This window comes from Typopeltis vanoorti, chromosome 26 (genome assembly GCF_054136105.1).
Source record: "Typopeltis vanoorti isolate ZY-2024b chromosome 26, IOZ_Tvanoo_1.0, whole genome shotgun sequence".
NCBI classification, from domain to species: Eukaryota; Metazoa; Arthropoda; class Arachnida; order Uropygi; family Thelyphonidae; genus Typopeltis; species Typopeltis vanoorti.
The window spans coordinates 4,589,818-4,608,819 of record NC_143574.1 but is presented as its reverse complement, the minus strand read 5'-3'; the positions used below and the strand labels follow the sequence as shown (position 1 = coordinate 4,608,819).

The 19,002-nt window shown below is 35.3% G+C and overlaps 1 protein-coding gene across 1 annotated transcript in view; it reads right to left on the bottom strand.

Moving 5' to 3' along the window:
• LOC150092282 (transcription elongation factor A N-terminal and central domain-containing protein 2-like) overlaps window positions 1-17,234 on the bottom strand; it is a 38,440-nt gene extending 21,206 nt beyond the window's left edge. The window contains exons 1-3 of the mRNA XM_090414884.1: window positions 17,096-17,234; window positions 14,185-14,287; window positions 8,388-8,529 (exon numbers count right to left, since the gene is read on the bottom strand). Coding sequence (XP_090271010.1) covers window positions 8,388-8,529; window positions 14,185-14,283 — 241 coding nt within the window. The 5' untranslated portion in view covers window positions 14,284-14,287; window positions 17,096-17,234. The remainder of the gene's footprint in view (window positions 1-8,387; window positions 8,530-14,184; window positions 14,288-17,095) is intronic.
• Window positions 17,235-19,002: the final 1,768 nt, after the last annotated feature.

The following is a 19,002-nucleotide window of genomic DNA, read 5'->3' as shown; positions in this document are numbered from 1 at the left end:
TTAAAGGTCTTAAACTGGCCAGTAATTTAGGCAATTATTTTGCCCGACAAGATCCAAATGAAGAACATGCTGGAAAGTTTTCACGTGAGCTTAAGTTGTTAATGTCTTCATACGGAGAATTATATCGTGACTTATCTAAAGCATCAACACAGCGATTAATAACTGAGTTCATGCCTAAAACTACTGAAACAACCAGTGGTACTTTTGTTCAAGACATGACAAGAAGAATTCCACAAGTTGAGGCAGAAGTCGATGACGATAATACCATATCTAGTAGTTCTAGTGATATTACAGTCTCACGAAAACGAAAGCTTTTGCGTTTATTGTCAGAAACTGATAGTGAATAACAATTTTTTTATAGAATCCTTAGCAAACAACTGAAACGAATGTTTTTTTTTAAGTTATTAAAATTCATTATATGTATGTGTGCTCTCCATGAAATGTAAATAAAAATCTTATGATCCTAATGAATTTAATGTTTGTTTTTTCATTATTTTGCTTATATTTCAGGTTGAACCAATCTTCACTTTTTCTATGAAGTCAGTAGTTCTTTTTACGCGAATTCTATTTACGCGTCATTTTTAGGAACGTATCTATCACATAAAAAGAGGTTTAGGTGTATATATTTTTTGGTATTTTGGAAAAATTCAGCAAAAGCAGCAGATTAATTATTAATGCAGACAAGACAAAATTAAATGTTTATGGAAAGTGGGATCTTGGAGGCATTTCTTTTGGACTAACCCCTCATTATACTTGGAATTCCCTTCTCCACTTATCGAATATTACGAGCCAAAGAACTTATATACAAGAATTCGGAAATGTTAGAAGACTGGAAAATAGGGCTGCTCTCCTTTTCTTCTAAAGCCATAGTACTCAAAACCATAATCTTTCCTGATCAGTTGTACATAATAAATATTACAGATATCACAGAAGCTGACGAAAAGCAATTGTATAGTAAACCTCTGCGATTTTTTTGGTCTAGCCGATACCAAGAAGTTAAAAAGGAATTTCTTCAACTATCAATGAAGCATGGAGGATTTGGACTTCCAGTCTTAAAATTCTGCTATTTAAGCAATACAAAAATCCATAAAATATTGCAAAATAATCCCACATGTGCAGACCTTATCCAGTACTACTTAAGTTTTCATCTTCCCCTGTTTGAAGTTATTCTGTGCTTAACTCTAAGACTGTAAAACACTCCGAAATTGACATTGTGTCCATTAAAAAAAAGTAAAATTTGGTATAAAGAAATCTTTAATCTCTTTCACTGCAAAGTTCCACAGTTGGGTACTGACAAAATATTTTGTTTCATAACTTGATGAAGTTCCAAGAGTACCCTAACAGGAAGGATCTTGCTTGGAGAATTGCATATGGTCACTTTCCAGTCAATGCCATTAAATGGAGCTACTTTAACATTGGAGATCCAATCTGTGACATCTGTTACCAATTGGAAACAGTAGAAAATGCATTCTACAGCTATCCTCTTACTCTGCGTATTTGGAACAGATTATGTAATGTGTTGGGCATACCACTATTTACAACAGAACAGGTTATTTTTTTATTATTATTATTACAGTACCCACCACCTGTCAGCAATGGGAAGAGAATTTTGATTTTGATAATTAATGAATTAAAATACCATTTATGGAAGGTTAGAAAAAAACGTGGATTTGAAAACCAGCAATATGACATCCAAATGCTTTATAATATTGTATTGTGGAAATTTTATTGTTCAGTCAGACGTTTTTTTGTATTTAGAATATCAAATTTATCATTAGATGGTGTAGACCACCCACATTAAGCAATATTCACCAGGGGGAGATAAAATTCTGTCTATTCTTGCTATGAGAGGTTTTTTAAATAGTTCCATCCTCTTAATTCAACAGCCTTATAACAATTGCAGGGATGACTGGAGAGCAATCCCAGGCAGAGAAGGCCAACTGAAGGCGGTTAACCCAGATGAGGCTAACCACCTGGGTATCAGTCATCTTTGCACTCACTTTAGTTTCAATTGGTTTTTTTGGTTGTTCATCTATATGAGATTGGTGAAAAAGGAAAACTGACAGCCTTTGGCTATATGATGATATAAAAGAGCTGAGGCTTTTTCTCTCTCTCTCTCTCTCATGCTATCTATCTGTCTTTTTTATCCTAATATTGAATACTATCAGGCTCTCTTACACCCCTATACTAACTACTCTAGGCCTATGATGAGCAACCCTTTACTTTTTCACCTCAATAAAGGCCGAAACCAGTCTAAGCAGTGACCCTTCCCATAATGCATAGCATTATACATGTCCGCAAGGAGATGTGCTTTGCATTGTGGGATACTAAGGATAGTATGAGAACTTAGTCCACCTTTGCCATGAGTTGCTCCAGTCCTGAAAATACTTTAGGCACAAACTTTGTTTGCTTATACTTGGAAAGGATTAAACTAAATATATAATTTATAGTCTAACCAAGCGGGGGAAAAAAAAACTTCCATCTTTCTCTAATCCAGAGTAATTTAATAAGGTGTGACACTTTTTGGCAACTGGCATATGGAAATATGAGTTCTGCATTGCTTCAACCTTGGTACCACCTCTGGGTCTGGCTCCCACTGAAGAGACTTCAATAAAGGCCGAAACCAGTCTGGGTAGTGACCCTTCCCATGATGCATAGCATTATACATATCCGCAAGGAGATGTGCTTTGCATTATGGGATACTAAGGAAAGTGATGAGAACTTAGTCCACCTTTGACACGAGTTGCCCCAGTCCTGAAGATACTTCAGCTGCAAACTTTGTTTGCTTACACTTGGATAAAGGATTAAACTAAATATATAATCTAAAGATATCAGTAGTATGAAACATTTAAAACAGATCAGCAATGCTGTGTGTAGATCGATGCTTGATGATATAATGGGAACAAGAAGATATCAGGAAATGAAGGAGGAAGCAAGAGACAGAGGAAATTGGGGGAAGAGAATCTGCTGAGTTATACCATTGGACCTGTCAAGAGACAGAACACTAATGATGATGATTTCGAATCACATAACTGCTGGAATAATTGTGGGATTTGCATTTTAATTATAATGAGAATCATTCAAAGGTTGTAAACCCATAATTCATTTATATTAGCATAATTAGTATTATGTCCCCAATGTATTATGTCTAGCATTATAATGTGTATGTCTGAAATATGCATGTGCCAGTTTTTGATGAAACAAGACTAGACCTAATGTAGAATGATTCCTTGTTTTTAGTGCACTAATTAAGATTTAACATTTTCAGTGATTACTTGAATGTTTGATGAAGAAATTATAATCAATATAGGCCCTTTCTATATACTGCTACAATAAATGATTTATTGTTACTGAGCATGAGGCTAGTTCATTGGTATTTTCTTCATCAAGACATGCACATCTCTCCTTGACCAGCTATCTCACATTACATATTCTACACAAACAAAAGATTTTATATACTCCTCGCTTTTTCATGGTGAATGAGGAAGTTTTGGTGCACAGACTTGAGTTGTTGTTTTTTTAAGAAAAGAATGTCATCTTTATTATTTGTTTTCATATCTTGGATAACTGAGAAGTATTGCTCCCTTACATCTAACTAATGACAGACAAGATCTCAAAGAGATTAAAAAAAGCAAGAATAAAGGTGACACTGTGAGCTAATGTATGCATATTATGTAACTAGTGCAATTAAAAAAAAATAACTAAAAAAATCTTATTTTCAATTTTAGCTTGTGAAAACAATGAGAAAATAACCCCTTTGCACTTTATTCTGGGAAAAAAAATAATGAGCATATGATTATGTTCCTTCAAAAAAGTATTACATACGTCAAATGAAATTTTCTACAAGTTTTCACATGTGGCATTTTTGAAGCAGATATACTTTCAGTGATGTTTTACACTCAAAATATTAAATAAGTGAAATACATTTTTATATCTCTTGTGAACAATTTGAAACATCTATAGCATATTATTATTATTTTACAGCATTTCCATGGAGTCCAGAGACTCATTGCAAGAGATGCAAATCAACCCTCATACACACAAATCCTATTCCAAACACAATTCCATCATACACATAAATGCCTCTCCTTCAATCCATTCAACATTAGGAAACTCACAATCAATTCTGGTAATCCATTCCACTCACTCACCACTCTCCATATAAAAAATCTGGTTGGCACAACCCTACTAACGACTCTTACACAACTTCCACAGATGGTCCACAGGTCTGATTATTTGTCACATATTAAAAAATTTCACTTGCATCAATTTTATAAAACCCCTTTAATATCTTAAAAGTTTCTAACTTGTCCCCCTCTCCACTACCTATCAACCTAACTTTGTAACCCACAAACCTTCAACCTATCCTTGTAGGGAGTATTCCACAGACCTGTCACCATCTTGGTCACTCATCTCTGAATCCTCTCGACCACCTCCTGGTCCCCAAGAAACCCAGGTGACCAAATCTGTGTGCAGTAGCAAAGATGCGGCTGAATCACAGTCGTATAGAGGGAAAATAACTTCCTTATCGTTATTACCCCTATCCATGCTTCCTTGATTGCATGTTTTTCAACATGCAAGTAATTCGTTGGGCTATTTTACCAACTTATGCAATATGCCCTCTGAACTTCAACTCTTTGTCCACCATTATCCCCATGTCTCTAGCCTCACCAATTTCCTGCAATACAATACTATCATATGATACACTATATGCAACCTTTTCAACCTGAAGTGCATAACCTTACATTTTGCAAAATCAAATTGACAATCATTATCTTTTGCTCCCATTGCCAAGTTACTTAAATCATCCTACAGTATATCTACATTACCTTTACCAACTATTGCTCTCCCCAGTTTTACATCATCAGCAAACAACTGAATATCCCTTCTTAAATCTTTCCTTATGTCATTGTGATATAAAAATTAAAGAGTAGTGGCCCTAGTACCAAACTCTGAGGTAGTCTACTAATCACCATCATTCTATTAGATTCCACTCCACCATATACTGCTCTCTGGTGTCTGTCCATCAGCCACCCCTATCCATGCTACTAACCTCATATCCATTCCCATTTGTTCCAGTTTTTTGTAATAGTTTTCCATGTGGTATTCTGTCAAATGCCTTGGTAAAGGCGAGCAGTATCATGGCGTAGTCATTACCTTTATCCAATTCTGCTGTCACTTTATTATAAAATGTGAATAAGTTACTAAACATGACCTTCACAAAGCTATGCTGCCCACTATAGAGTATAGTAGTCCTATTCACCTACTGTTGTATTTCACCTTTTACCAACTTTTCCAATACAGGCTGTCCTCAGGTTACGGACAACCTGACTTATGGCATTCCGTACTTACAAACAGGCTCCCCATAAGGATAATTAATAATTAAATGAATATTTCGGGAACTAGTTTCTTTCATGCATGTAAACAAGCCCACACTTCACCACATTATTAAAGCAACTCTTCCTGTTATTTGGAAGTCAAATTTAAGGGGTTGGTCACATTTGCCATGTTTGAAGATTGGTTCTTGAAGTGTTTTATTCCTGCTATACAACATTATTATTCATAAAAGAAAATTCCCTTTAAAATTCTGCTTGTGCTGGACAATGCTCCTGAACATACAACATCTTTAGATGACCTTCACCCTAATGTAAAGGTCATATTTTTACCATCCAGCACTACATCGTTACTACAGCCAATGGACAAAAAAAGTCATTTCTGCATTTAAGGCTTATTACTTAGGGCATGCATTCCTGCAAACAGTTGGGCTATGGAAGATGATGTGATGACCTTGATAGAGTTCTGAAAGAATTATAACATCCATGATATCATCAAAAACAATGCTGATTCTTAGGAGGAAGTGAAGCAATCAAAAATTAAAGTGTATGGAATAAACTGTACCCTCAATTCTGTGATGATTTTCGTGGGTTCAGAGAAGACATCGCCGAAGCCAGAAAAGCTGTGGTGGATAGTAGCAATGCACTACAATTAGACATCGATAAAAATGATGCCATTGATTTACTAGAGTCCCATTCACAAGAAATAACCAATGAACACCTTATGGAGATATAGAAGCAGTGATAGAAACGCAACTACACAAAGAATCAGAAGATCTAGAGCCAAGAAAGTTTACAACAAAAGAATTAGCTGAAGCCTTTCGTCTCATTGAAGTAGGATTTGTTAAGCTTGAGGAGTAAGATCCTAACGTTCAGCAGTTTACTGTGCAGTTAGTGAGAACATCAGCTGCTACAAGGCCATTTATGATGAAAAAAAAATAAAAAGGTTATGCAAATAATCCTAGATACCTTTTTCAAGAAACTGACTTCAGTGGTAAGCTCCCCTCCTCCAGAAACAATCAAATCTTGATTCTCCAGCACCAGGTCCATCCTCTCTAGCACCATCTCCATCATCTTCCAATTAATAGCCTACCTTCTTGCCTCAGAAATGCCCCTTCCAGTAAGCAAGACATTGAAGCAACCTACAATATTCTTTTTTGAAATTTCTCCTAACTCCTATCTAAACATTTTGTATGAGTTTGTTTTTATGTTCTATTTGTTTGAATTAAAAGAAAGAGCACAACAGTTTCTGTAACTTATTATTGCAGTACAGGGGTATTATTATTGTCACATATGAGCCATTATAGTAGTGTTATTATTATTACCACATATTGCTGTTCATCAGGGATCTGAGTTAAATACAAACCCGACTTAAAGATGTTCTCAGAAACGTATCTCGTTCATAACCTGGGAACTGCCTGTACTTTAACAACCACTGCAGATATATTAATTGGTGTGTGGTTTCCTACCTCTGTTGAGCTTACCAATGCCAAGAACTTCTCACCCTTATTCCTGATATCTCTTTCATTCGTATACATACATTTCAACATCCCTTTGTACCCATAGTTACCCTTGTGTAACATAATTACTAACCCATTCAAATTGGAAACTTGTGAAATTCCATTCAGCATTGCATTATCATTACTGTGCACATGCTCATTTATCACAGCAAATAGATGCTTGATTTTATCCTCCTCTAGTTTCCCTGGTTTTGCACTACTACTACACTCTCACTAAAGAATACTTTCTCCAAACATCTAACTCCTAAACCATTTAAATGTAGTCCGTCTGGCGCCTTTTGTCCATCAAATTTACTCTATACATCAGTAAACCGCACATCATTCCTCCTATACAATTTTCTCATTGACTGATTGGCAATTATGACCCTTCTTCTCAGTTCTGTTCTATCATACCGAGCCAGCTGGCTCACAATCCTTACTTTCTTACTCTTAATTTTTGCTTCAACTCATTCTTTCATATCTTCTCTCATTGCATATTTCTGACCTTTCAAATCATTTGTGCCAACCAAAACAATTAACTCGTTTGCTTCATTCTTCTGCATACTTATAGCATCACTAACATTATCGAATTATTATTGAATTCTCACACAATATTGTCTCCTTTCTCCCAGTTTCTTACACTTTTATGATTTTCCCATTCACTCTTTCTTTCATTCATACCTTTTCTTTCATGCACTCCATTCATACCACATGCCAATCATTTCTCCAGTTGCTCAAGCTCACGTTTTGTTCGGTGAAGGGGTCAGCGTAAGCATGCAATTTCTTTCTGCGCTGGTATCTCATCATCCACATTATTACTTTCAACCACTTCCTTCGAACTCTCATTTGTATTTTGTGCACTATCATTAATTGCTTCTGCTACATTCTCCATAACACTTTAAATAACTGATAACCTGCAGTTATGATCTGAGAAATAAGTACTGTATAAAAGAATAAAGAGTGCAGCTGCAGCCATGTGAAAGTGATCTGGGATCATTAAGCTGCAGGATAATGTTTTTATGTTGCTTTCACCCAAGAAAGGTTACTTACTAACCTATTGTACATTTTGTACTGTGGATAGGCTAAGGATTTTTTTTATATTTATCAATTTTATATATGTTTTTGTATCTTTTAATTTATTTTTACATAGTCCAGCAACTCTGCTCTAGAGATCAAACACGGAACTTTTTCAAGTCACTTCAGGCCTCCAATAAATGAGACATGGTCTCACACTGGGCAATGAAGTTCATCTCCCACCTCCCGCCTAAATCACAAACATCCATGGCCATGGTGGGATTCAAACCTGCAATCTGTTGGTTGGAGGGCAGGTATGCTAACCACTTGGCCAACCAACTGTGATAAGTCAGCATTATCTGAAGTTTACACTTAATGAAATAATGGGTAAAAGCCACTAATCTAATTTAAGTATGTTTGTAAGCCTTTTCCAGATAAGCTGACAAATTTTAGAGACTCCTGCAAGTTTAAACATGATGTAGCTATTTAATTTTTTTTAATATAAGATTATTAAAAAAGAACAAGAAACTGTTGCTCTTACCAATTTTGGTAGACAAGAGTATTTCTTTTGAGGGCATTTTCTTTTCAAGTTCAGCCAGAGTTTTGAGAAGTTGATCTACAGGTTGATCTTTCCACTCCAAAGTTGCTTTATGACGCAAAATATCTTCTATTACTACAACACCCTGGATAACACAGTAATCAAAAAACATGCCAAATGAATATGCTAACAGTTCAAAACAGTATTAGAATAACTCCAAAAATATACCATCTGCCAACTTTGAGTTAATCAAAAATGTTTGGACTAATTTAACAGCAATATGTAAGTAGAAATCAAGTAATGAACTAACCTCAAATTTAGCTATTAACATTCTTTACACCTGCATTTTGCCTCTAGAGCATCCTTTGCAACAATCAACAGTATATTCCCCACCAGTATATTTTCAATTAAACATTTCATTAACATTCAATTAAAATATTATGTTATCACCAGGAATCAAGAAATCCACTTGTCACAAGTTGAGTAATCAGAGACAAGTGGCAAGTGAATTTTCAGCTTCTAAATACATTCAAAATATATTATTTTCTTTGCACAATTTACATGTTTTATTTTAAAACATCATCTCATTTACTGTCAAGTTATTTGATAAGAGGTGGTTGCCAACAAATTTACCATCATCATCATCAAATTCCTGCTATGTACCCTCAAGGGGTTTACAGGATATGATAGTACTACATGAATAATTTACATCATTACTAACTTCCTATCTACAATTTTCCTCCAAATCAGTCTGTTACTTGTCAAGACTCCAACATTACCAGATCTTATATTTCTATCGTCTAAAGCACTTTGTACCGTATCAATTCCACCTATATCTTGGTCTTCCTCTGGGTCATTTTCCTGCCAACTTGGCAGATAACACTTGTTTTGCTAATCTTTCCTCACCCATTCTGTTTAAGTGACCATACCACCTGATATTAGCTCTGCTAATGCATTCCTGGATGCCGACAATGTCAAGTTCTTTCCTAATATTCTTGTTTTTAATATGATATTGCCATTGATGCCATCTGTTCACGCCTCTAATTTTTCTCAGGATTTTCATATCTGCGGTCTCTAGTCTTTGGTCAAGTGTTTTACTTCTGACCCAGCTCTCAGATCCATAAGTTAAAACTGGTTTGAACACTCTCTTGTATGCAGCTAATTTAGTGTTCCGACTAATTTCTCTCTTATTCCATATGAATTTATTCAATTGACTTCCTACCATACCAGCTTTGTTGATTTTTTTGTCTATTTCCATATTTAATTTACCATCTTCACTAAAAATCGTGCATAAGTAGCTGAAATGTTTTACTTGTTCTATGGGTTCTGAACTCACATCACAATTGACATTTTCAATGATTCTGCCTATTTTCATTGTCTTTGTCTTTTTATTGCTGACCTTCATACCATATCTATTACAACAGTTATTCAATTTAGTCAGAGAATCTTGCAGACTTGTAGCGGATTTATTTAGAAGTATAACATCATCTGCATAAAGCAAAGAGCTGACATTAACATCTGCAATTTTGATATCATGTTTAATACCACTTTCCTTCATAATGTGATCCACATAGATGATGAATAACAGAGGGGATAATGTCCATCTTAGTCTCACACCAGATTTAACATTAAACCATCTTCCTGTACTTCCTTCAATTCTAACTGCTGACTTACAACTCAAATAAAGACTAAGTATTGCTTGATAAAATGCCCCATTGACACCATATAACTGTAGCGTATTGAACAGCTTCTCTCTTGGCACCTTGTCACATGCCTTTTCTAAATCGACAAAACTTAAATACAGATCTTTGTTACATTCCCATGATTTCTCCACTATTTGTCATAAAGTGAAGATCTGATCCTGACAGCCTCTATTTGACATGAATGCAGCTTGCTCTTCACCAAGCTTTTCTTCCACAATTCTTCTCAACCGTTTCTCAAGTATACTTGCATATATCTTACCAGGAACACTCAGTAGGGATATACCTCTGTAATTGTCACAATCAGTTTTATTTCCCTTTTTTTTATATATGGGTATTATGAGAGCTCTACTCCAATCGTCTGGAATTCGTCCCTCTGTCCAAGCATTCTGAACTATGCAGTGCAGCCACTGTAAGACTTTTATACCACCATACTTCAGCATTTCTGGTTGAATATCATCTACTCCTGCTGCCTTTCGACATTTCAAGCCTTTGATGGCTTTTTCTACTTCAAGTATGGATATGTATTCCTGACTGCATGCCTGATCAGTGTTTTTTTATCACTGTGCTGTCATCACTGCTTGTTTCATTTAGCAAATTTTCAAAGTAATTACTCCATACTTCAAGAATATCTTTTTCTCCTGTTTTCATGTCACCTTTATCATCTCTAAGTCCTTTTACAGCGCTCTTTCCTCCATTCCTAAGCTTCTTCAACAACCTCCAGAATATTTTGCCACCTTCTTGATATTTATTTTCTATATTCTTGCAAATGTCCTCCCATGACTTTTGTTTAGCTAGTTTTACATGCTGTTTAGCTTTCTTACATTTGTTTCTGCATTCTCTAAGAACAAAAGCTGACTTATTTGCCAGGAACTTTTGACATGCTTTCTACTTTTCCTTCACAGCCTCTTTAACTTCCTGTGTCCCCATGGAGGTCTAATTTTTCTATCCTTGCAGACAACTTCACCTCATGCCTCTCTAGCTGAATCAATCAGGGTTTTCTTCAAGGCCTGCCACTGAATCTCCAATGTTTGGTTCCTGTTCTCAAACCCTTTCATTTTTCCTTCAATAATCTTTGTGTATTTTAGTCTACAGTTCACATCTGAGAGCTGCTCAACTTTTATTCACTTTAAAACTTTCTTACATGTCATTCTTTTCAATATGAAATTCAATTTTATCTTGCTGAAGACTAAATAGTGATCACTTCCAATTTCAAATCCTCTATATACTCTGGTGTCCTACACCAGGGAGAAAACATCACAATCAACAATAACATAGTCAATGAGACTTTTCTTATTCCTTGCCTCTTCTCTCCATGTGAATTTGTGCATATTTTTATGTTGGAACATGGTGTTAGTAATAACCAGTCCATGTCCTGAGCAGAAATCCAACAGGTATTTGCCATTATTATTAGCTTTGCTCATTTCTCCAAATTTTCCCAAAACATTTTTATATGTCTGACAATCACTTCCTTCTCTGCTATTTAGATCCCCCAACAAAAACCAACTCTTCCTTTTTAATTGTGTAAGTAGCTTTCTCTAGAGCCTCAAAAAATTCCTCCACTTCTACCTTAGTAGAACCTTCTGCTGGACCATAGGCACAAATAAGTCTCATTGTCCAGTTCCCCATTCTGATATTTGCCCAAATCACTCTACTTGACACTGCCTGCCATTCAAGAAGATGAGCCTCGTATTTTCTGTTGAATACTATGGCTACTCCTTTTCCTTGATTGTCATTGCCTGAATATAACATTTTGTATTTATTGCTCAGAAAGATCTCACCAGTTTTTTTTTTTTTTTTTTTTTTTTTTGTTTCAGTCACCCCTAATATGTCGATCTGGTACTTCTAATTCCTCCACTAGCTCCATTTCTTTGCCATTCAGGCTTCTTATGTTGATAGTACCGATCTTTAACTCTGGTGATGTTGTGTTGGGATGTGTTTTCAGATTTGTTCCAGTAGCTGACTTTTCGCTGTTCGCCCTGGTTCTCTGGAGAAAACAACAGGGGCCTTGTTTAACTGGGCGATGCCCCAGCCAGCATGAAAATTTGTCATGTTGTACCATCATTTTGTATTTTGGTTTAACCAATAGGAATACTATTTGGTCGGCTAAATCCCAAATTGCCAGCCCATCCTCGTTCATTCAGTATCCAGTAGATACCCAACAGGATGCACCATGAGAAGGTGAGGATTGAACATTAGGTCAGAAGCCCTGGTCGGTTCTCCGCATTCCTTTAAAGGCTATGTGGAGGTCTCTTCTCAGTTTTACAGCTTTGACCCTTAAGCACCCCACGAATTATTAAAGAATGCTAAAATAAAACTTTGATATCCGAAATCCTTAATTTGAACATTACAGCATTAAAGAACCACAAAAACACTTGCCATGTGCTCTAAAAGTCATAATGTAAACTAATCATCATTACTTTCTTCTATCCTTTTTATCTCCTTTAATGTTCAGAACTTTATCTTTCTTGCTACATGAAAGACTACAAAAAAATGAACAGTCATTAAAAATTCACTCTGCTGTATCTTCGTTCCCAAATAATTCCCCTGTTGTCATTATTATAACACAATTGATAACTTTTAAATGTTTTTCTTTCTATTTGAAAAACTTTGTAAATATCTCCTATCGAGTTCCAAAAATACCCCTAATTTCTCTCACAGTGTTCGTTTTACTCCATGCATGCTCTCCACTATGCATCAGATTTTCGGTTTTCATTTAAGTCATAAAGCAAGAAAAATGAGCTGTAATTACATCATAGTTATGCCGCTTTACTTGAAAACAGTAAATCACACACACTTGAAGTGTATGAGAAAATAAGTAATTTCTTCAATAAGTAACAAGTAATTTCTTCATTGCAAAACAAGTAAGTTTTCATATCTGGAATACATTTAAATTACAATTATCATTTCCGATAAATAAACTTTATAATCAAATCAATGCATTCATTTAATTCAATATTAATCTTACACGTATATATAAAATGCATGAAATATGTCAGAGACAATCTATAATCCAAAATCTGCAGTTCTAATATCTTCATGCCTCCAGTAAGGAGAGAGTGGATGTTTTGCACCGAATGATGTGAATATTTTAGGTAGTCAAGCCTTAGTTGAGAAAATGCTACCCACTAGGGCCAGGCCAACAAGGCTGGAAAATCAAAGCAGCAGTATGAATGTATAATATGTAGTACTTTTAAAAAAAATTAAATACTATAACATTCTTATCTTCTCAATGTGTTTGTTTCAGAGTATTACAATTATCCTTATGTTTGTTTTTACTACTTTTGCAATGTGAATCCTCCTTAACTCCAATTCCCCTTCTACCCATTAACAATTCTAGATCCTTAGCTCACCATTTATTTTCTAGAAGTTAATTCCTATATAGTAGAATGCATAGTAATTTATTCAGCCTAAGGACATAACAGTACACTTGGTAACAAGAAACAGACATCCTTTATCATTTATTCTTTATCAGTCTATTCATCTGCAGGACTAGTATTCACTATATACTTACACAAAATCCTTGATGCCCAAATTCGGATTCTTGAATCCAGCTGTTGCAAGATCTAAACCACAATTTTTTTAGGTTACCAACTGGCATATAAGTCAGTCTGTTTTTGGTATCACTCATTGTCAAAGTCAGCTGGTAAAGGGCATTGCTCCTACACATTTTCTAAACTACTACTATTATTATTATTTTAATGTTGCTCATGAAAGGTTACTTTTGTAACCTATGGTATAATTTGCATCATGGGTAGGCTAAGGATTTTTTTTTCTATTTTTATCAATTTTTATATATATATTTTTTTTGTATTTAGCATTTATTTTTTTACATATTCTGGAAACCCTGCTCTAGAGACCAAACATGGAATTTTTCAACTTACTTTAGGCTTCCAATAAGCAAGGCAGTGGTCTCTCACCAGACAATGACATTCATTTTCCACCTAAAGAATCACAAACATCCATGGCAGGATTTGAACCCACAGCCTGTACACAAATCACTCGGCCAACCAGGACGACATTCATTAAATCAATTATACAGAAAATTTAAACATTTATTAATATATAAACCTAAAATAAAGCATCAATAAAGTACATACCCTCAGCGATTCTAAAGTTCCTTGTTTCAAACCTCCCTTTAGATTTTTCTGTGATGGCATGCAAGATCCACGAGGTATTTTAATAACAAATTTATCCATGTCCCTAAAAATTACAATATGAAAAATGAATTAATATTAACCTTATTTCAAAATTATCATATAAAGTACATTATGTACCTCCTCTTGTTAAAAATTGAATTACATGTTATCCAATGTTTAAGACGTCTATTTTCAGGAAAATACTTAGCACAAAATAACTGCTATCCTGTGAATAATGCTTCTGCTCTCCAACCAATAGGCGAAGGATTCAAACTATTACAGTGACAGAAATTGATGTAAGGATAGAGGGTGGAAAATTGCAAGGACAAAGTAAAGAATTTCATTGCAGATACAGCTATGGGATATCAGCTAATGTATTATGAGAATTTGCAGAAGAAACTAAACTAAAAGGAGGAAAGATCACATGGCAAGAAGGAAAGGGAATTTATACACTTATTGGGAGATAATTACTTGAAGCTGCATGTGACAGAGAGGACTTGGGGAATAAGAGTGTTAGATCTAGTCATGCAATCAGAAAATTTGTCCATAATTCTCAGCTCTGGCAAAGTCCCAAGGAGGTGGAAAGAGAGCAAAATAATTCCTTCACACAGGAGGCTCAAAGACTGCAGTAGCAAATTATGGACCAATCAGTATCTCAGGAGTGATGGTAAAAGCGCTGGAAAAGTTTGTCAAAGAGAGAATTCAGGAAAGAGTGGATTAAAATATGACACTCTATGAGGCTTTATAAATGGTTGACCATGCCTTATAAATTATTAACTATTTATAATAGTGACAGCTAAGTTCAATAAACGGAATGACTACATGATGATACTGGTGGATTTTGCAAAGACATTTGACAGGATATCACATGGAACTCTGTTACACAAACTAAAACAAATGAGGATGGACATGAAACCGATGATATTGGATACAAAGTGGCTCATAAACATACACAGTACTATATGAAGGAGCACAATCCAGAAGACAGTGGATGACTAGCAGTGTGCCACAAAGTTCTGTGCTTGGCCAATTACTATTTAATTTGTACATAATAAGTTGTCTGCTGAGGATGCAAATTTTGTAGGATAAGTGAATCAAGATAATGTACAAAGCCTGCAAGATTATTTAAATAGGCCAACAGTATAAGCAAAAGATGATGGATGTCAGTTTAATGTGGAAAATTGTCAAGTTATGCATTTTAGTATAAAAAGATTACAAGCTGTGAACCACATTGATGGAACTGTATTCCATGAAATTGGTAGAGCTAAGGATTTAGGGGTGGTAGTAGATAGAGCTGAAGTTTAAGGGACTTATTGCTAAGGTTGCCAAAGGAGTTCATAAGATTACTTGATTAAAGATGCCACGAAATTATATTCTTGGTTTAATCCTTTATCCAAGTGTAAGCAAACATAGTCTGAGCCTGAAATAATTTCAGACCTGGGCAACTCATATATAGAAGCTAATGACTTCACATCACTTGCCTTAGTATCCCATAATGCAAAGCACATATCCTTACAGACATGTATAATGCTATGCATTATGGGAAGAGTCACTACTCAGACCGATTTCAATCTTTACTGGGGTCTCATCTTATCCCTTTCTTGAGTGAGAACAACCTTAACTTCCATGGATGCCCCCATGTTCTCTCCCCCACCCTCCATATAACAAAAAATTTCATCATTTGAAATGCTATAACACCCATTCAAAAGTTTATAGTCCTCTATCATATCACCCCTCTTTCTCCTGTTAACCAAAGTCTGCAATCCACATACCGCAATCTGTCCTCATAATCTAAATCCCATAATCTGAATATAATCAAAAACATTGATAGGCAGAAACATTGAAAACACCAACTGTATCTTGATTGGTAAACCCCATAGAACAAGCAAAACATTTCAGTTATTCAGGCACAATATTTACTGAAGATGGTAAATTAAATATGGAAATAGTCAACAGAATTAGTAAAGCAGGTATGGTAGGAATTCAGCTGAATAAATGTATATGGAATAAGAAAGAAATTAGTCAAAATGCTAAATTAGCTGTAAAGAAGCCAGTGTTCAAAACCAACTTTAACTTGTGGATCTGAGAGCTGAGTTAGAAATAAAACACTTCATCAAAGACTAGAGACCTCTGATAAAGATAAAGATCTAGAGACCTTAGTTCTGAGAAAGATCAGTGGAGTGAACAGATGCCATTAATGATGGTATCACATCAAAAATGAGGATATTACAAAAGAACTCGCTATTGTTAGCATCCAGGAATGTGTTAGTAGAGCTAATCTCAGGTGTACTGTCACTTAAATAGAATGGGAGAGGAAAGATTAGAAAAACAAGCATTCTTTGCCAGGTTGGCAAGCAAAAGACCCAGAGGAAGACCAAGATGTATACAGTAAAAAATGCAAGTGAAGAGAGAAATATATAAGATCTGATAATATTGGAGTCTTGACAGATAACAAATTAATTTGGGGGAAAATTATTGATCGGAATTTAGTAATGGTGTAACTTTTTCATGCAGTACTATCATAATTATCCTGTACACCCCCTATGGGTACATATCAGGAATTTGATGATGGCTTCACACATGTAAGAAATATAATTTAATACTCCTATGTATTTCGCTCAATACGTCATTATCATTTATACCTTGATTTTATTTATACACAGCGATGTGCCATATTTGAACTTTTATGTTTTCTAATAACTTTTTTTTCTCCCCCTAAGGATAGAATGGCTACCCGCATTTGAGAAACTCAGTGTATCAAAACAAATCAACCGCTTAACAAGGGATGTTTATATTTAAATAAAAAATAAAAATTTTGAAAATTGCATTGAAGTATACATAAAGTGTAACAACTTTTTCTTAAATTACTTACGCAAAATTTTACGTCCAATAACACAATTAAATCTCATACATTTCTTCAATTTTTATCTTTTTAAAAAAAGCGGCAACATTTATTTCTGATATCACCCGTTAAGCTATTTTTTATAAACACCATCACACAAGAAAAAGTACTTTTGCGCCACCTTTCAAAGCCGAATGCATGTAGAAAGAATGAAAGTTTCGTAATATTTACCAGAGAGCTTATGAGAATACAATCCTCGGCATCGAAGATTTTTTTTTGCAAATTAAGTAGTTTTAATTTGCACTACTTAAAAGAGCACGAGCGCATCCCAACTGTCAGTATATTTGCCTTTTATTAGTGCATTTGATAAAGGTTTCACAGGTCTGACACCTGCTTTGAACTTGCTGATTCTCTTCAGAGACCAGGCAAAAACCTTAAGAGAGCAAAAACTCTAATTCAATACTAAAGCAATGTCAGCTGTTAAGCCAGTGAAACCTTTATCAAATACTTTCATACTTTATTCTATTAGAATCGTTAGTTCTCAATTTATAAAAGAACAATGTCAAAATCGTGTGATGTCTTCGTGAGGCACAGTGAAACTGATTACTCCACCAAAGCTGAGCAGCAAACAACAGAGTTTCGAACTCAAGGCACTCGAATCAAAATGATGAGGATTCAAATTAGAGAGAGAGAGACAGACAGAGAGAAGAAGAAGAAGAAGAAGAAGAAGAAGAAGAAGAAAATAAAAGTTCATAATTTAAACCTCAGCAGCAGAATCGTGCTCACAGGTTTTCTAAGAACTACAAGACTGTGTTTTGAACCCTTAGAAAGAAACAGACACAATGAACAAAGGATGATTCAGCATAAACACACAGGACTATTAACATTGACATTGACAAATTCGGTGATGATGGATAGCCAAACCTCGAAATAATTCCAGACCTGCCGTTTGCCCAGCCACGTGGGTGACACTAAAGTCCTATCTAGGTGGAGCGCCCTCTAAGGGCGGTTGTAGGTGGCCTGGAATGTAAGGTGGGACCTCTGGTGATGAGTGTTTCCCAAATCTTCGGAAGCTTAATGCAACCGTATTTATTAAGGTTTGGTTGAATTTTGAAAGCTGCTCCTGCTGCTTCTAAGAATAGTCTCTCTTTCTTGAATTTGCTGTGATGGAGCATGGTGGTTTTCTTCCATGATACCCTGTGGGTGGTGTCCAAGACATGGTACATACACCAATCCTGAATGACCATAGTTGTGTTTACAGATGTAAGACTTGTGTTCCTCTAGGCGGATGGATGGATGCTGATCTGCCTGTCTGTCCAAAGTACGCCAGATTACAGGAACAGGGTACTTTTGTAAACTCCAGGCAGAGAGAGAGAGAGGAGGGAGTTGATCTTTTGTAGAACGGATAAGGGTAGCAAGTTCGTGGTGGGGCTTATATGCTGTGCGTAGATATCATGGAAGAAAACCGCTATGCTCCATCACAGCAAATTCAAGAAAGAGAGACTATTCTTAGAAGCAGCAGCAGCTCTCAAAATAAAACATATTAAAAATGTTTTATTTTTTACCAAACTTTTCAAACAACCCTCGTAAATATTTGTTTTCTAATGCTTAAGTGCTAATTATCAGAATTTAGGAAAAGTAGCATCCTCTAAATATATAACTGTCTAAGCGGTAAGATATTTAATAGGATATATTTCGCGTTCACTGTAATGCCTATATTTACTATTGGTTAAAATGGGTATTAATTTATTTTGTAAAAAGATTAGTGTTGTCAGTGTGGTGTGATATATTCCTCCCCAGTTCGGTATACTGTTATACAGTATACCGTACTGCATAACAGTTTGTATCCAGGCGAAATATGCTGTTCTTAACACTGTCACAGTTAAGAATCTTTTTAAAAAGAAGACACAAGATAGCATAAGTATTGCTCTGCTGCA